This window comes from Heterodontus francisci, chromosome 41 (assembly GCF_036365525.1).
Source record: "Heterodontus francisci isolate sHetFra1 chromosome 41, sHetFra1.hap1, whole genome shotgun sequence".
Taxonomy (NCBI): Eukaryota; Metazoa; Chordata; class Chondrichthyes; order Heterodontiformes; family Heterodontidae; genus Heterodontus; species Heterodontus francisci.
Genome location: NC_090411.1, coordinates 14,215,194 through 14,242,459, shown reverse-complemented (window position 1 = coordinate 14,242,459; position 27,266 = coordinate 14,215,194). Strand labels below are relative to the sequence as shown.

The following is a 27,266-nucleotide window of genomic DNA, read 5'->3' as shown; positions in this document are numbered from 1 at the left end:
TGTGGCCTCCTGCTCTGTGTGGTTCAGTGTCCTGCTGAGCACTTCTATAGCCCATTAAATCACATGGGGCTTGCTGGAGGCAGATTAGTTTCACACGCACAATTGGATCACTGATTCAGCCATGATCAAGATATGTTCACTTTTGGTTCGGGGAGGGGGTTGCCTGCTTTGGACGGTGGCGAGGGAGGGGGGCAGTGCCCGCGAAAGTGAGTTGGGGACGTGGAGGGGAGTGCCTGCTGAAGGCGAGGGTGGGGGTGGAGGCGGTCAGGGAGAGGAGGTCCTGAGGAGGAGCGTGCCTGCTGAGGGGGGTTTGAGGGGGGGAGGGGAGTGCCTGCTGAGGACTGGCGGGGGGCGGGGTGCCTGCTAAAGTGGGGGTCAGGTTTGGTAGTGATGGAATCATCAAGATGACGCTTGTTTATCAATCGCTGATCACCTCTGACCTTTTCTGCAGGAGACTAAGTGATACTCCAGTGGTGAAGAAAGCTGAGATCCCCAGGGCCAAGCCTCGCCCGTCCAATCAGCCACCGGCAGAGGTTGACCCGGAGACTGTCCTGAAAGCGCTTTTCAAATCCTCAGGCCCCTCGACATCAGCCCAGCCCACCGCTTTCAAGATCAAACTTTAACCTGCTCCAGTGATGGCCTCCTCCGCACTCAACCACACCTCGGGTCCTCTGTGTGTCCAATCCATGCTTTTGTTTAACAGTTCTGTAAAAAAAAAAGTTTCCCAGCTCATTTTTTTTTAGTCCCTTCTGGCTGACACTTGCTGCAGCTGGCAATTTGCAATGGGTGAATGGGTTTCCCTGTACCGCCTGTCCCAGGTATTCTGATCTCACTGTACATCAACATTCCTCAACTACTGGAGAAACAGATTGTCCCTGTGCAGTGAGTGAAATGCAGTGTCACTGAGGATGCTGCTCCCATCTCCTCTCACTCCTGTAAAAACTGCCTTGGCACCACCGCCATCACCTCCTGTGAGCTGCACAACCCCACAGAGGTAACTGAAGTTCAGTAGTGTGGCTCTGCCAGGGTAGTTGCCTCAGTCTGTGTCTCAACCCCTTGCCTTTAACTCATCTCACACCTTCTCCAAACTGCCTTAATCATACGATCGAGGGAAGAAGCCACAATGGGAATGTTGGATATGCACAGCAAGTCATTCAGCAATAAACCACATTCCCTGTTTGTATTCCTGTTAGACTTGCTATGTATTCTCAGAGTTCCCTGTTTGTATTCCTGATGGGCCCAGGTTGTAGTGAACTGTGGTTTCGTTTGACGGTTAGTTGGATGCAGTGTAAATCTCAGGCTTCTGGCAATGCTGCAAGCCTCTCAACTAAACATTTGTCCACCAGGTGAAAGATCCTCCTCCCTCCCTTCCCCCTCCAAAATAGTCTCACCCAGTCCTGAGAACTTGCTCCCAGAGAGTGGGTGCAGTGGGCTGTTCCACCTCCACCCCCCAGATAGTGGGTGCAGTGGGCTGTTCCACTCCACCCCCCAGATAGTGGGTGCAGAGGGCTGTTCCAACCCCCCCCCCCCCCCCCAGATAGTGGGTGCAGTGGGCTGTTCCACACCCCCCCCCCCTACCAGATAGTGAGTGCAGTGGGCTGTTCCATTGCCAAGGGCAATCCCAACTAACGTTGGTCTGTCCAAACCAATGATCTACGCAGGGCACTTTCCAGCTAAAAGGCCTGAATACTAATCACATTCCTTCCCTCCAGAGCAGGGAGGCTGAGTGTGTTCAGTTAATTTTGTGAGTATGGGAGTCCCTCGAATGTCTCCCTGCCTGTTTGGGTTGCACACTGAGGCTGCTGAACTGGCCGATGGATGGATTGCCAGCTACCCAGCTCTGACCTTTCTCCATCTGTGGGAGAGAACTGGGCCCCATTACTCAAACTGCAGGGCCGCTGGGGCTGGGGGAGGCTTCCCCTATTTCCTAACTGTGGTTAAAAAAAAAATTGGTAATTGTACGGAATGTGTTCTTTAACTTCTCTCTGACTTTAATTAGTGAATGGTGCAATGTCACTGTCTGGGGGGGGGGGGTGCCCTGCATCTCAGTGAGGAGGAAAAGGACTGGGAACAGGAATATTCCACAGGTACAAATCCAAACTCGTATTTCAAAGGAAAAATCTGTTGCGTGGACTGCTGTGTCTGACAGCTAGTGGTCACCTGTACATAGATTGTTAATGAGCTCAGCCCATGGCTGGGTGAGTCAGATCCCTGTCTGGGCGGGTCAGTAGATCACTCTATCTGGGTGGGTAGGTCAGTAGATCCATGTCTGGTGGGTCAGTAGATGACTCCATTTGAGTGGGTGGGTCAGTAAATCCCTCTGTCTGGGTGGGTCAGTAGATCACTCCATCTGGGTGGGTCAGTAGAGCCCTCTGGTTGGGTGGTTCAGTAGCTCCCTCCAGGTCCATGTGCGAATGAGAGTAGATCCCTGGGTGCTGGGTGATTTTCTCAGCCAACCAGATTGGAACAGATTAGTCTTTCTGAGCCTAATGTTTAATGTTTTCGAGGGTTTTCCCCTTTACTCCCTGCTTGCCAAGGTGTTGACTCCAGTCACTACTTACTGTCCAGGGACACCCACCCAAGTGAGTGAACCCAGGCCCTGAGTGTTGACAGGCTGTTGAGGCCTTCGCAGCCAAGCTGGTTTCAATGGGAGGGTGGAGGAGTTTCTGATTGTAATATTTTTAGCTGTGAATCTGCGTGGGTCACCAGGGAGAATGAGATGAACGGTTAGAGAGCTACAGTACAGGAGGGCTTTAAACAGCATTGTCTTTATGAAGTGTTGATAGGTGTGTTTGCTGTGTTTTGAGTGGTTGTTGAACCTTTCCTGATTTCAGTGTCAGAAGAACAAAGGGACGTTTGAATTGGGTAAATAATTATTGACAGGTTAGTGCAGCCCAGCCTCGGATCAGGGTTCCTCATAGCATACACGGAGCAGCTGGTTGTTGAAGTTGCTCTCTAGGTGATGGAGAGCTGTGCAGAAGGAGCAATATTCAGGGAGGCTACAGCTTCATGCAGTTCTCCAGGGAGGACTAATAACTTCATAGTGACCCTAGAAAATAGATACCTCATCACCTGATTGGTAGCAGGATATTCCAAGTGTAGTGTGATACTGGGATAATATCTGGTGTGTAATATAGTAAGTTACATGGTCAGCCATTGTTACGGTGAGAATCAGGCCCCTCACATACTGTATTGTTTGGATCATTGACAGAGGGAGGGTTAGTGGGAGGATTCCACTGTAGAGTCTATTACAAAAATACCTCCAATTTATTGGTGACTTTAATCAAAAATCAGCATGTTTTCTCCAATGTTAATCCTGATTTGAAAGGGTAGAGTGAGGGTTGGGGAGGGGGGGAATGTCTGGAAAGAAGCACGTCCCCAGTAACAACACTAACTGGGCTGTTACCAAGAGAACGGGCCTGTAACGCAGTACCAGAATCCAGAGACTGTCCCCTGCTCCATAACCAGCTGCTGCAGTTTGATTCACGGGACAAGTTATCCTGTGTCTATCACTGTCAAACTCCCAGCATCCTACAGAGCCATGTTTGTCTGTGATTGGGAGGAACGTGCTAGAGAGCAGCTGCCTAGAAGCTATTTCCAGCTCGCTGCTCATAGTGGGAGTGTCCTAGTGGGGCATGTTTGCAGTGTTAGTGTGTTACTGAGAAGCTTTGCTTGTTTCTGCTGTAGTGTCAGCACAGCTCATGGTTTTGGGAACAGGCGACATTTATATCACAACTGCAGTGATGTCATTCACATGGCAGTGGAAGTAATTACTTCGTGAAAATACTATACTGCAGCCTTGGCTCGGTGGAAAGCACTTTCGTCTTTGAGTGGGAATGTCACTAACTCAATCCCTACCCCAAAAACCTGAGCATAGTTTAGGCTGACACTCCAGTGTAATACTGAGGCAGTGCTGTACTATCAAATGAAACACTCCACCCAGGCCCTATCTGCTCTCAGATGGATGTGAAGGATCCCATGCTGTTATTTCTAAGAGCAGGGGAGTTCTCCTCGTTGTACTGGCCAATATTTAGTCCTGAACCATCTTGCTGTGTGCAAAGTTGGCAGCTGTATTACCTACATATAACAGTGACTGCACTTCAAAAAGTTCATCACTGGCTGTTAAAGCACCTTGGGACATCCTGAGATGGTGAAAGACACCATAGAAATGCAAGTTCTTCCTTTGTGGAACACCATGTTTCTAAGTTCTGGCAGGCTGGTTGAGTGCTGTGAATGATTACCACTGCTGCTTATTCACATTGTCATTGATCCAGTGTTTGACGATAATCCCATTCCAACTATTGCTGGGGTTTGTGGGAAGCTCCCAGAGCATTAACTGGACACACTGCATTTGAGGGATGAACTCAGTTTTAAATAAACTTGTTCTTAATGAAAGAAACCTCCAGGAGTTGCTTGATTTGCCACAGCTACAAATATACAAAGCAGATATTGCAGTGCCTGAGAGAGTGAACTGGGTATCAATGGGGAGAGTGAGCTGAGCCCTGTCTCCTTATTAAATGTGCTCCCCTTCACATGGGTGTGAATTACTTCCAGACATCTGGGTGACGCAGGCAGACTGTGCACAGTCTATATCAAGGTGCACTGGTTCTGAATGGGTGTTGAGTCAGGAGTGGTACTGTAACTCAGATGTCAGGTTGGAGATGTAATTGTGGGCTGGGTTACAGCCTGAGGCAGGCTGCAGGTGTAGCCTGACAAACTGGATGTCGAGTAATGGGAGCCTGTGGGCGTATGCTGGCAGAGCTGATTCTCCTATAACCCCAGACACAGTGTTCTAAGCGGCCACGCTAACTGACCCAGACCGCCTGTTTTATGGAGTCATGTTGTGCCTGGAGGGTGACCATTTTGAGCAGATTTTTCCGTGTTGGTGTTTGACCATTTTAAACTACGTGCTTTGTGCACCAGACAAAGGCCGTGTCTGATTGGACAGGTTTTGTAAATAGGTTTATCTTATACAATGTATTCTGTTCCTCATTTACAATAAAGCCTAAATAGACATTGTACAGAAAAACTGCCAGCCGTCTCTGTCTTTCTCTTAAAGATTAAAATAAATACACAATTTCCTTTCCACAAGTTATAGAATCTAACAATACAGTCGGCCATTCAGCCTATCATGCCCAGAACCAATTCGGCTCTTCACTGGGCCACTCACAAATGCTAACTAATATTTAGGGACATTTTCAACTTGACCTCCCCATCCCCCTCTCCAGCTTTGATCAACAGGACAGGGTTTTTCTCATCCTCTCTGCTCCTCCACCCCTTGCGACCCCACCCGGCTGCTGATCTTTTGTTCCTTGGGAGTTCTGTGGCCATCTGCAAGTCACAGTCAAGCCCAATTCTCTCCTCACCATTTGTCCATATTGTTACGAAGACTTTCATTTTTAAGTGTTAAAACTTGAGAACTTACATTTTGAAGCTGAAAAGGATTTCAAAAAAGGGAGGTCACCTACTCTGGTTGGGACCGAGAGTGGAACTGTAAACTGTTACTGGAAGGCATCTGTTTTCCAATAAAAACAGCAGGGGTTATTTTGGTTTGAAGAGAAGTGACAGGCCAAGATTTATGGTTATCATGTGACTTGCTGCTGAACAGTTTTAATTTCATTTTGAACTTTTTTTTATTAAAAAAAAGGCAGTTGGTGTTTGGCCTGGAAGATGGAAGAAGTTGATGTGTGCCTGCCAGGAGAAGATAGCTGATATCTTTCTCTCGAAAAGAATTCCTGCATGAAGAGTGTTGCTATTTCCTCCTGTATTTGAAGAAATAATTACTGCTACATTGCTGCTATAAGACCTAAGAACATCTTTGTTGCTGCTTCCTGCTGTAAAGCCTGATTGGAGCTTTCTGTGCTGCAAATTCTTGGAAAGTCTACCAGACTGATCTTCAGCATCGCCTGTAAAGAACTGTTCTGGGAAGATCCTAGTGACAGCCGCCTATTCGCATTTGGGACTCCAAACCTTCTTTTCAGCATAAGTAGTTTTATTTTTAATAGTCATTTGGTCGTACAGAACTTGAGAATTGCTGAAAATAGAGATATGTTGTCGAAGCTTTTCGTCTTGCACTCACCAGGACAATCCGCAAGAATAACCAATGTAAGGGAAAACAGCCTTGAATCACTGCAGTCCATCTGGTGCAGGTACACCCACAGTGTTGTTCAGGAGAGAGTTTCAGGATTTTGACACAGCGATAATAAAGGAATGGCGATATAGGTCCAAGGTTCCATGCCAGCTAAATGGAATTGATGGCTCCTTTCCACCAAAGGGACTAGTATGTATCTAGCTGCAACCAGTCTTACTGCAGTTCCTACTCTGATGTCTACAGCACAGACATGACCATCCCTATAACACATTAACAATTTTTTTTTATTCATTCATGGGATGTGGTTATCGCTGGCGAGGCCAGCATTTATTGTCCATCCCTAATTGCCCTTGAGAAAGTAGTGGTGAGTTGCCTTCTTGAACCGCTGCAGTCCACAGTGCTGTTAGGAAGGGAGTTCCAGGATTTTGACCCAGTGACAGTGAAGGAACGGTGATATAGTTCCAAGTCAGGATGGTGTGTGACTTGGAGGGGAACTTGCAGGTGGTGGTGTTCCCTGCATTTGCTGCCCTTGTCCTTCCAGGTGGTAGAGGTCGTGGGTTTGGAAGGTGCTGTCTAAGGAGCCTTGATGCATTGCTGCAGTGCATCTTGTAGATGGTACACACTTCTGCCACGGTGCGTCGGTGGTGGCGGGAGTGAATGTTTGTGGATGGGTTGCCAATCATGCAGGCTTGTCCTGGATGGTGCTGAGCTTCTTGAGTGTTGAAGCTGCACCCATCCAGGCAAGTGGAGAGTATTCCATCACACTCCTGACTTGTGCCTTGTAAATGGTGGACAGGCTTTGGGGAGTCAGGAGGTGAGTTACTCGCTGCAGGATTCCTAGCCTCTGACCTGCACTTGTAACCACGGTATTTATATGGCTACTCCAGTTCAGTTTCTGGTCAATGGTAACCCCTAGGATGTTGATAGTGGGGGATTCAGCAATTGTAATGCCATTGAATGTCAAGGGGAGATGGTTAGATTCTCTCTTCTTGGAGATGGTAATTGCCTGGCATTTGTGTGGCACGAATGTTACTTGCCACTTATTAGCCCAAGCCTGGATATTGTCCCGGTCTTGCTGCATTTCTACATGGCCTGCTTCAGTATCTGAGGAGTCACGAATGGTGCTGAAAATTGTGCAATCATCAGTGAACATCCCCACTTCTGACCTTATGATTGAAGGAAGATCATTGATGAAGCAGCTGAAGATGGTTGGGCCTAGGACACTACCCTGAGGAACTCCTGCTGTGATGTCCTGGAGCTGAGACGATTGACCTCCAACAAACACAACCATTTTCCTTTGCGCTAGGTATGACTCCAACCAGCGGAGAGTTTTCCCCCTGATTTCCATTGACTCCAGTTTTGCTAGGGCTCCTTGATGCAATACTTGGTAAATGCTGCCTTGATGTGAAGGGCAGTCACTCTCACCTCACCTCTTGAATTTGTCCATGTTTTGACCAAGGCTGTAATGAGGTCAGGAGCTGAGTGGTCCTGGCGGAACCCAAACTGAGCATCACTGAGCAGGTTATTGCTAAGCAAGTGTCCCTTGATAGCACTGTCGATGGCACCTTTCATCACTTTACTGATGATTGAGAGTAGGCTGATGGGGCGGTAAATGGCAGGGTTGAACTTGTCCTGCTTTTTTTGTACAGGACATACCTGGGCAATTTTCCACATTGTTGGGTAGATGCCAGTGTTGTAGCTGTACTGGAACAGCTTGGCTAGGGGCGCGGCATATTCTGGAGCACAGGTCTTCAGTACTATTGCCGGAATATTGTCAGGGCCCATAGCCTTTGCAGTATCCAGTGTCTTCAGTCGTTTTTTGATATCACGCGGAGTGAATCGAATTGGCTGAAGTCTGGCATCTGTGATGCTGGGGACTGCAGGAGGGGGTCAAGGTGGATCATCAACTCGGAACTTCTGGCTGAACATTGTTGCAAATGCTTCAGCCTTATCTTTTGCATTTTGTGTAAATGCTGTACTTAATTCCTGTGCTGTTTTGTTGGTGACGTCCTGTTATACCCGTGCCACAAGGAAGCTGCTGGTAATTTGGTGAAATTCCTAATCTCATTGAGAGAAGTCTAAGAATTTTTTCTCAACCGTTGCATACCTGGTATCACATCTGAGTCTCTGAACCAACCCACATGTACAGTCTGTGCAGCCTGGTTCAGAATATACCCTTCCTCCCCTACTGACCTGAGAATTGAAAGCTTAGGCACAGCCAAGGACATAATTCAGTTAGATTTAGCATAGTTATGGAAAAAGACAGTTTTAAATTGGGGAAAGGACAATTTTACTTAGCTGAGATGTGATTTGGTAAAAGTGGACTGGAAACAGTGACTTGAAGGAAAGTCAATGTCAGAGCAGCGGGAGGTATTCAAGGGAGAGCTAAAGAACATGCAGAACAAATATGTTCCCACAAAGAAAAAGGATGGACTCCCAAATCTAGACCACCACCGCCCTCCGAATGTCAAAATGCATACAGAATCACAGAAATGGTACAGTGCAGAAGGAGACCATTTGGCCCATCATGTCTGCACCGGCTTTCCGAATGAGCAATTCACCTAGTGCTTCTCCCCACATTCTCCCTTTTCATATAACTGTCTAATTCCCTTTTGAATGTCTCGATTGAACCTGCCTCCACCACACTCTCAGAGGTAGTGCATTCTAGACCTTAACCACTCGCTACATGAAAAAGTTTTTCTCATGTTTTTGCTTCTTTTACCAAATATTTTAAATCTATACCCTCTCATTCTCGATTCTTTCACGAGTGAGAACAGTTTCTCTCTATCTACTCTGTCCAGACCCCCCCTCATCATTTTGAATAACTCTATCAAATCTCCTCTCCACCTTCTCTTTGAAAAAAACAGTCCCGACATTTCCAGTCTATCTTCATACACAGTAGGATAAGGCAAAAAAAAAAGAAAATTCATGTCAAATACAGAGAGTTCAACATTGCAGAAAGCCCAGAAGAGTATTAGAAAGGGCAGAAGTGAAATTAAAAAGGAAATTAGGAAAGCAAAGAGTGCATGAAAAGATATTGGCAAGTAAAATCAAGGCAGACCCAAAAATGTTTTATAAATACATAAAGAGCAAGAGGATAACAAAGGAACAGGTCGGACTGATTATAGACCAAAAAGATAACGTGTAGAAGGGGAAGACATGGGCATAGTTCTTAATGAGTTTGACTTCACAAAAGGAGGGAACGATGCAGATATTGAAGTTAAGGGGGAGTGTGAAATATTGGGTGTGATAAACATAGTGAGAAAAGAAATATCAAGGGGTTGAGCATCTTTGAAAGTGGATAAATCACCAGGTCTGGATGAAATGGATCCCAGGCTGCAAAGAGAATCAAGGGAGGAAATAGTGGCGACTCTAGCCATCGTTTTCCAATTCTCTCTGGCTACAGGGGTGGCACCCGAGGACTGCTAATGTTGTACCATTGTCTAAGAAGGGAGAAAGGGATAGACTGAGTAATTACAGACCAGTTAGCCTAACATCGGTGGTGGGCAAATTATTGGAAAAAAATTCTGAGGGCTAATATAAATTAATCAAGGATGGTCTGCATGGATTTGTTATGGGGAGGTCATGTCCGACTAGTGATTTTTTTGAGGAATTAACAAGGAGGATTGATGAGGGTAATGGGTTTCATGTAATCTACATGGATTTTAGCAAGGCAAACTTGTCAGAAAAGTAAGAGTTCAAGGGGAAGTTGGATCAACAATTGGTTCAGTGGCAGGAAGCAAAGGCAATGGTCAATAGGTGTCTTTTTGTGACTGGAAAGCTGTTTCCAGTCGGACTCCACAGGGCTCAGTACTTGGTCTTTTGCTGTTTGTGGTATATATCAATGATTTAGACTTAAATGTGGAGGGCATGATCAGGACGTTTGTAGCTGATACAAAAATTGGTCAGCTGATTGATAGGAAAGCTGTAGATTGCAGGAAGATATCAATGGACTGTTCAGGTGGGCAGAGAAGTGGCAAATGGTATTTAATCCAAAGAAGTGTGGGGTAATACATCTGGGGGAACCACAAACAAGGCAAGAGAATGTTTGTATTACCACCATAACTACTGCAAGATCGAAGCAGGAAATATTCCTGATGGCAGATCTCAGGTTTGAGTTGGAATACACTGGACCGTGCGTTCCCTGACATTGCTCAATGTGTGCATGAGCTGGTGGTGCAACTGGAACCTTATTCCTACTGGTGGGAAGAAGCGGATCAGCTGAGACCATTATATTAAAAACTCATTTAGATGAGGCGAACACACTGTCGAGGTGAGGACTGATAGGAGGGGCTGGGGGGGGGGGCGGGGGGTTGCGGTGTAATGAGGGTGCAGTGGGGGTGTAATGAGGGTGCAGTGGAGGTGTAATGGGCCTGTAAATGAGGGAGCAGTGGTGGGGGGTTGTAACGGGAAGACTGCGCTGACCCTACAGCAGGAGAAGGTTCCCACTCCTGTCTCGGTAAAGTGGAGTGATTCCTTCAACATCTGCAGAAGACTCAATGTGACTGCTCTGGTTAGAGGCCACCAGAAAAATTTTTTAGTCGACACAGGAATGTCCTATTCATGTATCTGCTGATCCCCTCTTAGAGCAAGTAAAATCATGGAAACTGTTGATTCCAGTGGGATAAACCTTGGTGTTTTGACAGCAATGCATCTGAAGATTGGCAACATTGAGAGTCAGGTTCAGGCAAGAAGAAATAGCCAGGATATTAGGGATAGACCGGCTGAAAAGATGTGGTGTAGCAGAGGACATGGTGAACCATTGCTTGCAGAAATTGGGAATGCTCAGCATGGGATGTGTAAGAACAGAGAGGAAGGATGTATTCATTTAGTAGGAGTTCACAAGAGTGGGGTTGTAATTTAGTGACCCGACTAATGCATGAGGATCGCATAGTACAAGAGGTCCTCACAGATGAAACGTTGGGCTGCTCACAAGAATGTGGGAGGATAGAACAGGAGGTGATAGTACAGGGACCTGACCCTCTAAGTCCTGTCCTGCAGTATCAGTCCTCAACAGCAGCAGATGGACCGGTAGCTGAAGATATACAGTCCCGATTACAGGAGATTTTGTGAGAGATGGCCAGTTCTGGCATCTCCTCAATATGACCAATTAAAAAGCATACAGATCCTGGAGAGTATTGATTATGAAGAGGTAAGTACATGCCCTCAGTGACCCCTACAGTAGCATAGTTACCTGACACCATGGCGAGTTCCAAGAAATCTTCAGTTCTAGATTTATCGAATGGTATTTGATCAGTGCCCCAATCCCTGAATTCCATTTTGCATTTACATTCTGAGAACAACAATATACTTGGAAGTGTTTACCCAGGCTTGCCACATTGCACCCTTCAAATTCCATCAGTTACTGAAGAAGGTGTTGCAAAGGTTTAGCTGAGCAGAGCCCTTGTCCCATACGGAAACTGTTGAAGAGCATCCCGCCTTGCTCCGAGAACTTTTGGCTTTATTATGGGAGAGTGGTATTAAAGGAAACCCAAGAATGTTGAGATTGCACAAGCCACAGTACAATACCGAGGAGTGACTGTACAACATAGAAGGTTTAGCAAAGACAGCCTGCGAGAAACAGTTGCTGAAAGCGTATTGGGATAGTCAAAGTCTTCTATGCTACAAGACTGGATATTCTTTTGACTGCCCAGATCATTACAGAGTTATTGTTATCATGTCCTCAAGGATAGGTCTATCAGCCATATAACAACGTGGACTTTAACCCTGCAGGAGATGTCTGCATGTCCTCACTGCTTTGTATTTGGCACATGAGCACACTATAAGGACCCATGAATTCTTTAAATGCCAAGACCTCTAGAGGGTTCACGCATGTTTTTCTGAAGGATCTGGTCACCCAGGAGGATTGGGAGTGGGGTGTGAGACTGAAAAATCAGTGCAGTTAAAGGATGCTCACTCTACCCAACAGGCAGAGGCTGACACCAGCAGCTGATGTATTAAAGATGACAGAATTTCCCAGCCCTCTCAGCATGTTCACAATCAGTCACTTTACCTGCTTGTCTCGAACTGATTGCCGACTGATTTGTAGTAAAAGAGCATTTATCTCTGTGGACTGTACGGCGTTGCCTTCAGCAGAGCTGATCCATTATTAATGACTGTCTCAGTGAATCCAGTATGATCCCAGCCCCAGAGCTAAAGTGCCCCTTAGCCAAGCCTCAGATCAATGCCCTGTGGAGAAATTTGCAGATTGAGGGCACTGGCTCATTTCAGAGGTCACAGAAGGGGAATCAGTAACCCTTGGTTATAATTAACTGTTTTTCTAAACACTTTAATCTGTCCTTGGGCCCCTCCTATTTCTCATCTACTGTCGTCCCTCGGCGACATGAGCCGAAAGCATAGCATTCATGTTCACCACTTCTTTCGACTCCTCCACTGTTGCTGAATTATCAGAACGCTGACAAGAGTGTGCAGGCAGAGAGAGTGTGCAGGCAGTGTGTGTGTGCAGGCAGAGAGAGTGTGCAGGGTGTGTGTGTGCAGGCAGAGAGAGTGTGCAGGGTGTGTGTGTGCAGGCAGAGAGTGTGTGCAGGCAGAGAGTGTGTGCAGGCAGAGAGTGTGTGCAGGGTGTGTGTGTGCAGGCAGAGAGAGTGTGCAGGCAGTGTGTGTGTGCAGGGTGTGTGTGTGCAGGCAGAGAGAGTGTGCAGGCAGAGAGAGTGTGCAGGCAGAGTGTGTGTGCAGGGTGTGTGTGTGCAGGCAGAGAGAGTGTGCAGGCAGTGTGTGTGTGCAGGCAGAGAGAGTGTGCAGGCAGAGAGAGTGTGCAGGGTGTGTGTGTGCAGGCAGAGAGTGTGTGCAGGCAGAGAGTGTGTGCAGGCAGAGAGAGTGTGCAGGCAGAGAGAGTGTGCAATCTTCCAGCACTCCATCCTCTGATGGCCAACTCTCACTGTCACTAAAACTGCCGACAAGGGCAGCACTTCTGTTGTTTCACCAACAGGCCACTACCTTTCAAAGGTGGAAATGTGACACCTCCTCCTCTGTCACCCAGGCCGTGACCCCGTCACCAAACATCAAGCCATCGTTTCCCAGACCGTCACTGACCTCATCATTTCTTTCTCTCTCAACTGTTTGCCCCCCTTGTCCTGTCTCTTCTGACCTAGATCCGTGACTCTTCCGACATCCCATTCTCCCGGTTTCTCTATCGGATTTGTTCTTTGTCACCTCTCACACCGTTTTCCTCAACTGAGGATTCCAGGGTTGACAGGGCCCATGACTTGAGTTCAGCTCAGTGCCCCCACCCTCTCTCCCCCCTCCCCTGGACCTCAACACCACAGCATGATAATGGATGTACATATAAAGAATCTATATGTTCACTTACAGCAGGTGTACCCCAGTTCCACTGACTCCATTGGCTGCAGTAATTAGCATTGACACAGGTTTAGCCCTTACATCAGAAGTCTTGAAGTGTGCGGATAAGGTGAAGGTGAAACTAAATAAGGAAAATGGGCAAAGGGATTTGAAGGAGTCTTCTCGATATTAGATAGATTGAGCAGTAATGTGTACAAGTTTCAGAGTGATAAAAGGGATCGGTGGGTACATATTAACCAGATAAAGAAATAGCAGGGACAGGATATGGGAAGGCTACATTGCATCATTCCTGTAACCCTTTTGATGTTAACATGGCCAAGGAGGAGTTTAAATATTCTGAACACTCCCTACCTGAGGGTATCGGTGAAAATCATTAAAACCCCAAAGAGAAAGACTTGAGTTGGACATTCCCAGTGTACATCTGTAGATGGGATTGAAAGGTTAATGAGAGGGTTAAATTCAAAAGAAGCTGCTGATTTTTTAGAGAGAGCCCTGATCTCACACATCTAACTGGCTGTGAAACAGCTCCAGGAGAGAGACAGGGTCCCAGGCAGAGAGCTGGTCCTGCACGTTTTGTTCAGGGTTTCTCTCAGTTAAAGACATTGTTCTGAATATAGATCACTTAGTGATATTGTCGCCACGACTTAGTTCAAGCGTTTGTATATTTTGCGCTTGCAACATAAATAATCAATGATGTCAGATATTAATCCATAGCATATACTCTTTCTTCCACCATGGTAAATTGAGTTTATTGCTGCTATTGTGTTGAGCTGCGCCGTGTCCCTCATTGAATCTAGAAACCTGTTGGGTGGCTGAGACTGTGGAAATGAGCCAGCAATTAGGCCATAGAACCATCGAAAAATTACAGCCCAGAATAAGGCCATTCAGCCCATCGCATCTGCGCCAGCTGAAGAAACTAGCCGCCCAATCTAATCCCACCTTCCAGCGCCTGGTCCATAGCCTTGCAGGTTACAGCACTTCAGGTGTTGTCCAGGTACCTTTTAAATGAGTTCAGGGTTTCTGCCTCCACCACCGATCCAGACAATGAATTCCAGACACCTACCACCCTCTGGGCGAAAATGTTTTACCTCATGTCTCCTCTAATCCTTCTACCAATCACCTTAGATCTGTGCCCCCTGGTAATTTACCTCTCTGCTAGGGGAATGAGGTCCTTCCTGTCTACTCTATCCAGGCCCCTTGTAATGTCGTATACCTTAATTAAGTCACCTCTCAGCCTCCTGTCTTCTAAGGAAAACAATCCTAGCCTATCCAATCTTTCGTCATAGCTGCAATTTTCAAGCCCTGGCAACATTCTTGTAAATCTCCTCTGTACTCTCTCCTGAGTGATTATGTCCTTCCTTTAATATGGTGACCAAAACTGTACACAATACCCCAACTGTGGCCTAACCAGCGTTTTATACAGTTCCAGCATTACATCCCTGCTATACTTAGCCAATAAAGGAAAGCATTCCATATGCCTTCTTCACCACTCTTAACCACCTGTCCTGCCACCTTCAGGGACCTGTGGACATGCACTCCCAGGTCTCTCACTTCTTCTACCCCTCTCAATATCCTCCCATTTATTGTGTATTTCCTTGCTTTGTTTGCCCTCCCCAAATGCATTACCTCACACTTCTCTGGACTGAATTCTATTTACTGCTTTCCCGCCCATTTAACCAAACCATTGACATCATTCTGGAGTCTACAGCTATCCTCTTCACTATAAACTACTCGGAAAATGTTGGTGGCATCAGCAAATTTCCCAATCATGCCTCCCATATTTAAGTCCAAATCATTAATATATACCACAAACAGCAAGGGACCCAACACTGAGCCCTGTGGAACACCACTGGAAACCGTTTTCCATTCACAAAAACATCTACCGACGACTAACCTTTGTTTCCTGTTGCTGACCCAATTTTAGATCTAACCTGCCACATTCCCCTGTATCCCATGGGCTTTTATTTTACTGACCAGTCTGCCATGTGGGACCTTGTCAGATGCCTTAATAAAATCCATGTAGACCACATCCACAGCACTTCCCTCATCAATCCTCTTTGTTACTTCCTCAAAAAATGTAATGAAGTTAATGAAACAAGACCTTCCCTTAACAAATCCATGCCTTTCTAAGTGAAAGTTTATCCTGTCCCTTAGAATAGACTAACAATTTACCCACCACCGAGGTCAGATTGACTGGCCCATAATTATTTGACCTATCCCTCGCATCCTTTTTAAACAATGGTATAACATTTGCAGACCTCCAATCATCTGGCATCTCGCCTGTATCCAGTGAGGATTTGAACAAAATACTCATCGCATCCGTTATTTCCTCCCTGGCTTCCTTTAACAACCTGGGATACAATCCATCCGGCCCTGAAAATCTTTCCACTCTCATGGATATCAGACACTCTAACGGAGGCGGTGACATAGTGGTATTGTCACTGGACTAGTAATCCAGATATAAAAACAAGAAGCACAGAAAATCCTCAGCAGGTCTGGCAGCTCCTGTGGAGACAGAAGCAGAGTTAACGTTTCAGGCCAGTGACCTTTGATCAGAATTGTAATCCAGATCCTCAGGGTATTGCTCTTGGGGCATGGGTTCAAATCCAGATGGAGTTTGAATTCAATTAATAAATCTGGAATTACGGTGGCAATTTTATTTGCCAACCAGCAGGGAAAGGGCTTCGATTGATGGGTACGTGGTAGAGGGATCGGTAATGGGACAGCATCAGCCCTCACATGGTATTGGATGGGGGCGAACACCAGTCGAGAGGTTGCCAGGATACTCGATATGGGAGACACCTTTGGGATCTATAATGGGACCCAGGCGATGACTAGTTCTCGCAGGTCTGGGAATGACATGCTGACTGCTGTGGGTGTGATCCCAGGTTTTGGGACAATACTCACGCTAATTTCATCCTGAACCTTTTCTTTCAAAATCATCAAGAACGCTGATCCGTCAAATGTAACCTTCGATTTGGCCTCTACCAGATGCCCTATTGTGAACAAGGGTTCCAACAATGGCTTTTAAAACACAGCAGAGCTTATATAATGATGTGAGATTTGAAATCTTCCTTGGTCTGTTTGATTTTTCAAAAATAGCTGTGCTATCAGGTTTATGCAGGGAAATTTGTGGGAAGCTGGTCTCAAAAGATGTTGTCCAAGAAACTTAGACAGGTTATGAAGAGAAATTCAGGTCAAGATCTACAAGCAGTTCCAGGGATTACACCACATACCCCATGAAACAGTGAGGAAAATTCAATATAGCTGAATGTCAGAGCTACAACAGAGACGGCCACTGGAACAACAAAGAACAGTACAGCACAGGAACAGGCTATTCGACCCTCCAAGCCTGCGCCGATCGTGATGCCTGTCTAAACTAAAACCTTCTGCACTTCTGGATAGTATTACGGCCAAGTGAGGAGGGGTCTCAGGCTACCCTCTCACCCTTCCTCTTATTTGGCTGCCACATGGTTTATTTCTTCTAAAAGACAGTGGTTGTGCTCACCACCTCAGTGAGTGTTTTACCTTGTTCCTCTAATGTGATTGTAAAAGAACCATTCGGACAGGTTTTCTTGAGTTTAAACAAGAAAGAGGTAAGTTTATTATACTTAACACTCTAACCCGATTTAACAATACTAAAAATACACTACACATTCACACAAGAGTCACACAAATAGATTACAGAGGGAAACAGATTTGGTGGTTGGATTAAAGTCCAGAATTAATGGAACTTAAAAACAGTCCATAAATCCAGTAGCCCTCGGTCGAAGCTATATTCTTGAAGTCCTCGCTGGTCAAAGTGAACTGTGGTTGGCTTGCTTTGCTCAGAGTTTTCCTGAAGGCAGAATTGGTCGTTGATTGTCTTCCCCTGGTTGATGGTTGTAGCAGTCTGTAGGCTTGGAGGGTTCTCCCAATAGCAGATGGTTCTTTTCTTGATATTTTCTGGGGACAGAGAGAGAGAGAGGGGGGAGCAGCCGCCGCCTTCACTGTAGAACCCTCAGTTACTGCTCGTCTGCTGTCTGTGTCACAAAACCTCTAGTTTCTTCAGAGATGAGCCGACAGTCACATGGTTCTCTCAGTCCCCTTTGTTTTTAATGAGGTCCAAAGTCTAAAACCCAAAACTCCTCTTAGGTGAGGTTGCCAGTGTTTACCTCCCGGAGGGACATCTCCACTTCGGAATGCCTCAGGATGATTTTGAAGAGCTCACTAATGAGGATCATCTGGCTAATCTACCACATTAGCAAAAGCATTGTTCTTGCTGGGCTTCTTAGACTTTTTGTCTCCAGTTCAATCTCCTGGTTTTCAGATGTAAATGGCAGTGGCCATCTTGGCTGCTAGTTTTTTAAAAAGTTACTGTAGGATTTTTTTCATTAAAAGTCTAATGTAAATTTCCAACCAATGAAATTAACATTTTCCATTTGGCACAAAGGGTTTTCCTGACAATACATATAGAAAGCCTGTGGGAACGTAATGCAGCTCTGCGAGAGCAATTAATGGGTATTATGAGGAGGGTGAATACGATAATGACAGTGTCATTGGATGATCAACAAAGACTCAGGGAAAACGAATTAAGTAATAAACAACATGATGACACTTAAAGCTCAGGTCTCCAAAGGGAGCCCGTGCAGCAGGCACAGCTCATTTATTCTGTCACAGGTGCAAAAGGGATTGGAAGATATTGCAAACAATCGTATTCCTCCCTTTATAACTGATGAAAAGCTAAACAAGTGGATGGGTGATGGAGGAAACCATTGTATGGGCACCTGGGATCTGTAGATTCAGTGAAACACTCCTGGTAGGGGGAAGTGGGGGGCGGTGGAAAGAAGGACTATTTTTCACAGTGTGACAGAAACCAGACCTGCCAAATGGAAACATATTAATTTCGTCATATGGAACACTACTTTAAATTTTTACTGGACATTGAACATAACTTGTTTAAAAGGACCACAGAGCTGAACAGCTGAAACATGGTTGCACATTTGCATTCCAAGAGACAGTTGCATAGAGAGACAATGGGGGTGCTCCCTGATTCAATTAGTGAGATGGGTTTTGTCAATAGTGATGATCAAAAGACATTGAGAGCCATTGACTTTGTAAGAGACAGCACTTCACCACCCCACCCCACCAAGTATGTCCAGGAAGCTTTGAAGAATCTGGCCAGAGTGGGAACTGTTTGAATTGTACCTCACAGAAAGGTTTGGGGCAGACTGAAATTTGAAGACCCAAGAAAAGGAAGGTCCCCCTCTCTCTCTCTGTCTGTCTCTCTTTCAAAGTCCCAGGGACCCACGGAAGCAGCTTAAGCCTCAAGACAGAGGACCTCTTCAGCCTTCTGGTACCAGAGAAACAAGTTTGAAAGTGTGCACTGGTCCCCAGCGAGAACTGCAAGACTTCAACTCCAATCAAGGACTTTACAGCAAAATTAAAGACAGTAGCTGAATTCCATTTACTACTCCAAACGCTCCCCCTTTACTCCTGTCTCCTCCTCTGAATCTACTTGTGTGTGTGCTTATCTCGTATGCATGCTAGCGTGGTTGCGTTGTGTATTTTCAGTAATTTTAACTGAGTTAGAGTGTTAAGGCTAATAAACTTACATCTTGCTTGTTTAAACCTAAGAAAACCTGTCTGGTTGGTTCATTTACAATTACAATTAGAGAGCAGGGAGAAAGGACTCACTGAGGTGAAGCTAAAAACACTGGGTTTTAAAAGTTAAACCCTGTTATGGCCAAACAAGGAAAGGGGCCAGAAGGGAGCCTGAGACCCCTTCCTCACTCGCTTGCAACAGAACTTTGAGGTCTAGTGTCCGGATTGGACCCACAGACAAATGAGAAATTGGAAGTGGGAAATCAAATTGATCCAATCAAAAAGGGAAAAGATTTCAATACAGGTTTTCTTGTGCTTGTGCATGCTGGAATACTGACATGTCCGCGACTGACGCCAGTAATTCCCTAAGTCAGGGTGAAGTAACTTGGGATAAGTTAAAGGCACTATCCATGCAGGAGTTGAGAAATATGGCTGAGCAATGTGGGATCACTTTCTGTGCAAAGGCTAGGAAATCCAAACTCCGAAGACTAGTGGCCAATCATTTTTCCCTCAAATCTGAAGAATCAGAGACAGGGTTAGAATTTGAGTCAGACAGGATAATATTGGCAAAGATACCATTGGAACAGAGGAAACTTGAATTAGAAGACAGGGAAAAAGAGAGAGAAGAAAAAGAAGGACAGGAGAGAGAGAGAGAGAGAAAGAAGTTTCCGGAAGGAACAGGAGGAAAGAGAGCTGAGGTGGCTTGAGTTAGCCAGGGGGCAACAGAGTAACCCCAGTGAAAGCATAGCTAATATGAAGAATTGTAATTCGAGGCTGTGTGCTGAGTTTTTAAAATTTTCCCAATTGGTTCCAAAATTCAATGAGGGAGATGTGGAAGCATTTTTTGTATCTTTTGAGAAACTTACAAGGCAGTGAAACTTACAAGGCTGCATCTTGGACTCTTCTGCTGCAAAGCAAGTTAACAGGAAAAGCCCATGAGGTTTATTCCGTGTTGCCAGATGAGAGTTCATCAAATTATGAATTGACTAAAAATGCTATCCTCGGGCATGTGAGCTTGTACTGCAAGCCGACCGCCAGAAGTTCCAAACCCTCCGGAAGCAAGCTGATTAAATGTACCTGGAGTTTGAGAGAAGTAAGCAGCTGGCTTTTGACCAGTGCTTGAGGGCATTTAAAGTACAGCTCAGCTATGAAAACCTCAGAGAGGTGATTTTGCTAGAGGAATTTAAAAACTCTTTCCCCCTCTCCATAAAGACCCATGTGAAGGAACAAAAAGTACATACGGCGAGGCAAGCCACAGTTCTGGCTGATGAGTTTGCTTGAATATACAAGTCGGTTCCCCAGCGGAAAACCTTTCCTAGTCACCCCCACAAATCCGAAAAGGACGAAGGGTGGGAGGGTGATAGGAGCCCAAGCAGTCCCGGGAGAGAAAGAAAATTTGGACAGACAGGGGGCCCTCCTCCAGCCAAAAACGCTGGTGCTGTAAGTAGGAGTGGGACCCCGAGACCTGTGTGCTTCCATTGTAATAAGGCAGGTTATTTAAGAGCTGTCTGCTGGAAACTACGGGTAAAGCCTGTAGGGTTAATCAGGGCACACCCGCTCAGTGAAGGAGAAGGGACCCTGATGGAAAGTGCAGCAGAACAAGCTGTGGCTTTAACCCAGAAAGCATACTGCTGTGGGTGCAGGAACTTTTAATAGGATCCCTGAAGGTTATCAGGATTTTGTGTCTGAAGGGAGAGTAACCCCATACCACTCGAGTAGGGCAGGCAAGCCCATAGTAATCCTCAGGGATACAGGGGCTACCAGATTCCCTTGTCTGGGAAAAGGCATGACCTTTCCCCCAAAGAGGGCAGTGAATACCAGAATGGTGATGAATGGTATTGGAGGGCAGTGTGCGCCTGTACCTGTACACAGGGTGCACTTGGAGTGTGACCTAGTTTCGGGACCAGTGACCATAGGGATTGTCCCTAGTTTGCCTGTGGATGGGGTTGACCTGCTCCTAGGTAATGATCTGGTGGGGGTGAAGGTGTTAACCCCCCCAGTGGTGAAAGAGAGACCGAAGGAGGTCAGAGAGACAGGGCAGTGGCGGGAGACGGACCCCTGCAATTTCCCTGAATGTCTAGTGGATCAGGCCATGATCAAACCAGCTCCCCCGGAGGAGACTGAAGTGGCACTGCAGGCAGATGACCAGGTCTGTCTGTCGGAGACTTTCTTTGGAAAGTTAGGAAACCCAGGGAATGAATTAAATGGATCTTCCCTAGCTGAGGCTCAGCGAGCTGACCCAGTATTGAGAGAGTTAGCACAGGCTGCCCAGTCTGAAAGTGAAGCAGAGGGAGTCCCTGATTGCTACTATTTAAAGAATGAGGTACTGATGAGGAAATGGAGTTCTCCTCACAGACCTGAGGGCAAGGAGTGGACAGTGGTTCACCAGTTAGTGGTGCCGCAGAGATACCGGAGAGAAATATTAAAAATGGCCCATGAGATTACAATCGTTGTACATGCCGGTATACAAAATACTAAAGCCCGCATAAGACAGCAGTTTGACTGGCCAATACTCCACAAAGATGTGGTGAAGTACTGTAGGAGTTGCCACATGTGCGAGGTTGAGGGAAGCCCCAACCTACAGTGAAATCTGCACCCCTAATTCCTGTATCGGCATTTGGGAAATCCTGCAGCAGAGGGCTGGTGAATTGTAAGGGACACCTGCCAAGAACAAAAGGGGTCAGACAGGCACAGGGCTTGCAAAAAGTTATAGAGGAAAGGGGAAAAAGGGACAAAGAAGACAGGTTAAAGGAGGTCCAGGAGGATTCCCAAATGAAAACCCTACTGTCCGGTCAGCCAACCCTGACATGTTGGAAAAATTAGACCCCACCAGGGTTGCTAACAGCATTTACAGAAACCTGCAGGGGCAACTCACCTAGTTGAAGTGCCGCAGGGGAGCGAAGTAGAATCTGGACAAATACCTGCAAGCAGGAATGTCCCAGAGGACAAAGGGAAGATTAGCAAAGAAATTTCCCTCACAGTCAGGAGAAAAGGGAACCAACAATACCCTGAAGTGAACAGAACTTTCATGACTCACCAGAGCACTGGAAGTGAGGTCAGAGTGGATCCACCCACTGCTGACTCCCATGATCAGAACTCCAAACCAGGGCTAATTAAATCTAACCATTCCCCTGCAGACACCAACAGGAACAAAGGCACCCTAGACAGTCATGGAAATGTGCAAACTTCAATCCTCCCCAAAAAACACATGTTTATTAGGATGCCTAATCCCAACCTATTGCAAGCTGATAATGAAGAAACTTTAAACCCCTTGGGTACAACACCTAAGGGGTTTAGACTCACCTCAAGGAAAAGCAGCAGTTCAAAGGAGGACTGCTACAAAGGAAAGACAGGCTGTAACAATCTTAAGATTTCTGGATGAATGAGAATGAATGAGAGAAATGCATGTGTGTTTTCCCATACTGTCTCTTCCCTCTAATTTATAATGAAATGCACCCCTAATGTCGCATTTCATTCAGCGAGAGGTGGAGGTGTGACGGAAACCACACTGACCAAATGAAAACATATTAATTTCATCTTATGGAACACTACTTGAACCTTTTACTGGACATTGAACATAACTTGTTTAAAAGGACCACAGAGCTGAACAGCTGAAACATGGTTGCACATTTACATTCCAAGAGACAGTTGCATAGATAGACAATGGGAGTGCTCCCTGATTCAATTAGTGAGATGGGTTTTGTCAATAGTGATGATCAAAAGACATTGAGAGCCATTGACTTTGCAAGACACAAAACTCCACAACCACCCCCTCCCCCTCACCCCACCCCACCAAGTATGTCTAGGAAGCTTTGAAGAGTCAATAATCTCCCCAGAAGATGCTGTTTCAAACAAAGAGCTGGTCAAATGACTTACCTGCTGGCCAGAATGGGAACTGTTTGAATTGGGCCTCACAGAAGTTTTGGGGCAGACTGCAATTTGAAGACCAAAGAAAAGGAAGGTCCCTCTCTCTCTCTCTGTCCCTCTCTCAAGCAAAGTCCCAGGGACCCACGGAAGTAGCTCAAGCCTCAAGACAGAGGACCTCTTCAGCCTTCTGGTACCAGAGAAACAAACTTGAAAGTGTGCACTAGGCCCCAGCGAGAACTGCAAGACTTCAACTCCAATCAAGGACTTTACAGCAAAACTAAAGACAGTAACTGAATTCCATTTACTATTCCACCCTCACCCCCTTAATTCTTTCTCCTCCTCTGAATCTACTTGTGTGTGGGTTTATCTCGTATGCATGCTAGCATGGTTGCGTTGTGTATTTTTAGTAATTTTAGCTGAGTTAGAGTGGTAAGGCTAATAAACCTACATCTTTCTTGTTTATACCTAAGAAAAGCTGTCTGATTGGTTCATTTACAATTACAATTAGAGAGCAGTGAGCAAGGATTCACTGAGATGAAGATAAAAGCACCATGTTTTAAAGATAACCCTGTTACAGCCAAACCAGAAAAGCGCCAAAGGGGAGCTTGAGAACCCTTCCTCGCCCGGTCATAACAATGGTGACTGTTGCAATTCCATACCTTCCAGCTGAGCACACACCTCTCGTGATGTTCAAGTTGGAGACCATAGGTGTCCTCGAAGGAGCCTTACGTAAGGAATTGGTTAACTATCCAAATGTATTGGCAAAGAGTGGTGAAACCTGGCCAGCAGAATATTTATTTGATCAAAGACTTATGGTCAATGTGATGGCCCAGTTTGTGGTTTTACCCTGGATGACAGCTCTCCAAATCGTACAGTTAGTGTTCAAAGATGGAAATTGGGACAAACAAGACACGGTTATGCAGGAAGGGCTCATGGCTGTATGCCAACATCAGACCTGGCTTGCCATCATGGAAAGCCAAGAGTGCAGTAAAACACCTTTGACCACCAATCCATCAGGCAGTGGTCTGCACGGAATGTCTTCGAGGCCCGACAGGAAAAGAAGATGGTGGATCCTGTCGGATGGTTCCCCGAGCAGACCGCCAAAGTCATTTGGCAGAATGCCTCATCACCAGAGCTTTCAAACAAGCACCAAGACGTAGCTTGGCTGGTGGTGAGAAGGGCCCTCCCCGTCAGATCCTTCTCACCACCTCCGCATGCTGCCCCCGCGGTGGCTGTGGTGGGGAAGAGACGGTCGCCCACCTCCTCCTGGAATGTGCCTTTGCAAAGCAGTTGTGGAAAGAGATGCAGTGGTTTTTGTCACGGTTCATCCCAAGCAGCTCTGTAACACAGGAGTCTGTGCTCTATGGGCTGTTCCCAGGGACGCACACTGAGATAAACATCAACTGCTGCTGGAGGACTATCAATTCGGTGAAAGACACTCTTTGGTCTGCCCGAAACTTGCTGGTCTTCCAGCGCAAAGAGTTGTCCACGACCGAGTGTAGCAGACTGGCACATTCCAAGGTCCAGGACTACGTGTTGAGGGACGCACTAAAGCTTGGGGCAGCCGCAGCAAAGGCTCAATGGGGAAAGACCACTGTGTAAGGTCCCCCCACCAAGCTGAACTGAGGGGCTGGATCCATGGGAAAACCCTCGGACTGTATACACCAAATATGGGTTTGCTGTAAAATGTACATGGCTTGTAAAATGAAATAGAGGCAACTCACTCCTGTATTGAAGGAAACTGATTTCCTTTGCACTTTCTGGACTGTCAACTTGGTGCTGTTTTGAACTGTTTTGTAATGTATTTTTTTTACAGATCTTTATGAATAAAGTATATTTTTGAGAAAAAAAAATCCTGTAACCATCAGATCAGGAACTCCAGGGATGGCGGAAATGACAGCAGTTACTCGTCATTACTGGAGTGATCGTCCTGAACATCAGCATCTCAGGAAAATGCAAATCGATTCAAAGACAAGAGTTGAGTTAAGAGAAACAATGAAGGTTCATCGTGGGCAGTGTGAGAGCCACTGAACAGCTGGCCCTTCCTTCGATTACATTTGAAGCACTAAGGGAAGCTAGTGCCCAGGTGGGTAACCCCAGGCCTCGCATTGTCCCACCTTTTCTCTTCTTGTGCTACCGACTGTCCGACCTGCTCTGGACTGGGCCAGACTGGGCTGCAAGGGTGGATGTTGAGTGAAAGACAGGAATCTGGAGGTGACGGGTGCTTTAGAGTTGCCAAGGCAAGGCACATGTATACAGGCTAGTCTCCTCCAGTGTTGGGAGGCTGTATTAGCTCTCAGGGTATGAGGTGACCCGTTATGCAGTGACTCCCAATGTAGCTCAATACACCCCTTGCTTTCAAGGGACACACATAAGGGGGTTGCTTTCAGCAACTTGGTCAGAGCTTTTGCCCACTCTGAATCTGCAAGTCCCGCCTCCAGGAGCTGCCGGCCAATCAGCAGGCCAGCAGCTCCTTAGGCCCAGCAGCGCCATCGGGAATACTGGCCACTGCTGGGACTGCACCCAGCATGTGAAGCAACATGGATGCCGGCAGAGAAAGGTAAGTGGGGTTTCGGGCCTTGCTGGGGAAAATCGGCTGGGCCTCAGCGAGGGAGGTGGGGGTCCTCCATGGGGCACAGATGCATGATCAGGAGGCATCCCCCAGGTGCTGAGGTGCCTGGCCACCGCTGGAATATATCAGCAGTGGCGGGAGGAGGCCCTTAAATGGTCATTAATTGGCCACTTGAAGGCCTCAATTGGCCTGGGACGGGTGGGCCATTTTCAACCTCCTCCGCTCCTGGTAAAATGGCAGTGAAGGCAAGCAGGCAATGGGAACAGTACCCCCTGCCTCCCACTGAATTTTACGATCTCCCCACCACCACCATCTCCCCCCACCCCCCGCCTCCAGTCACCCCCCTGAGATGCATAAAATACCAGCCATTGTCTTCCATCCACACCACAAACTCCATTACCTAGCTACCAACTTCATCCCTCTCCCTGGCCACTGTCTGAGGCTGAACCATACTGTTCACAACCTCAGCCTCCCGTCTGACCCTGAGCTCTGCTTCTTACCACATATTCTCTCCACCAAGACCACCTGCTTCCACCTATGGAACATACCCCATGGCCTCGCCCCTCCCTATCTCAGTGATCTTCTCCCTAGTGTTACAACCAGGTGAGATAGGGGTCTAGGGTTCCCTCTCAGTCTTCACCTGGTCTTACCGTAACAGGGTTTAATTTTAAACACACGTTTTTTAGCTCCCCCTTAGTGAATCCTTGTTCACTAACTTCCAATTATAATGCAAAGAAACCAGCCAAACAGGTTTTCTTAGGTTTAAAGAAAAAAGATTGAACTTGATTGAACTTAAACTCTAATTCAGTTGATGCCTACAGATACGCAATGCGCCCACGCTAGCATGCATACGCAATACACAGATGCAGATAGAGACAGAAAAGAGCAGAAGAAATAAAGTGGAAAAGTTTGAGATAATATCTGAAGATGGTTTTGGTTATTGTTCTTCAAACTCACTGTAGAGTCCTTGATTGCAGGTAGGTCTTGCTTTTTGTTGGGGCCCAGTATTCTTCTTAAACCTTGTTTGCTGTAGAGCCTTCTCTCTCTTGAGGTTCACGTGTCCTCAGTGGGTCCAGAGGCTTGTGAGACAGGAGAGGTCTTCTCAGTCCAGGAGCAAACAGTCTTGCTGAGTTCAAAAATTCTGTGGCTCGTTCAAAAAATGCTGGACCAGCCAGTTAGTCATGTGACCAGCTGGTTTAACCAATCCTGGCTTTTGTGGATTGTATCACCTTAGCAGTCTCTGGAATGCTCTTCCTTACACCTTCAATGTCTGGTGATCAAAATCCATTGTGGGTTAAGTGGACCAGGGAATAGCCCCTTTGTCTCCACAAGCACTGTCTGTTAGTGTGCAAATGTTTTTCAGCTAAGTGTCTGGCAGCCCTTGTAACAGGCCTTCTCTTCTTCCTAGCAACAGTTTAAAATCAATGTTGATATGACAAAATTAATATGCCTCATTCTTGGCAGGTGGGGGGCCTGCATGACAATGGCCTCGCCCCTCCCTATCTCAGTAATCTTCTCCATGGCCTCGCCCCTCCTTGTATCTGTAACCTCCACCAGCTCCAGAGACACCTGAGATCTGTGTTCCTCCAATTCTGGCCTTTTATGCGTCCAGACCTCATTTGGTCAACTATTACTCCCTGTGAACTGCCTGAACACATTTTACTGTGTTAAGGGGGCTATATAAATGCAGGTCTATTTTGCCTCTTTGAGCTTCATTCATTATTTTGATTCTAACTTTCTGCTTGACATCCTAGTTCTGCAGAACAGGTGGGAAATGGAATATCGGTGGAACTAATTACATTACGATCATTGCAGTTGCCTCTGGGTGATAGG

General features: G+C 46.4%; 1 protein-coding gene across 1 annotated transcript in view; it reads left to right on the top strand.

The window, feature by feature from the left end:
* The window catches only part of poldip3 (polymerase (DNA-directed), delta interacting protein 3), a 35,257-nt gene extending 30,228 nt beyond the window's left edge, over nt 1-5,029 (top strand). The window contains exon 9 of the mRNA XM_068019336.1: nt 452-5,029. Within this exon, the coding sequence (XP_067875437.1) occupies nt 452-623 (172 nt within the window). The 3' untranslated portion in view covers nt 624-5,029. The remainder of the gene's footprint in view (nt 1-451) is intronic.
* The last annotated feature ends 22,237 nt before the right edge of the window (nt 5,030-27,266 follow it).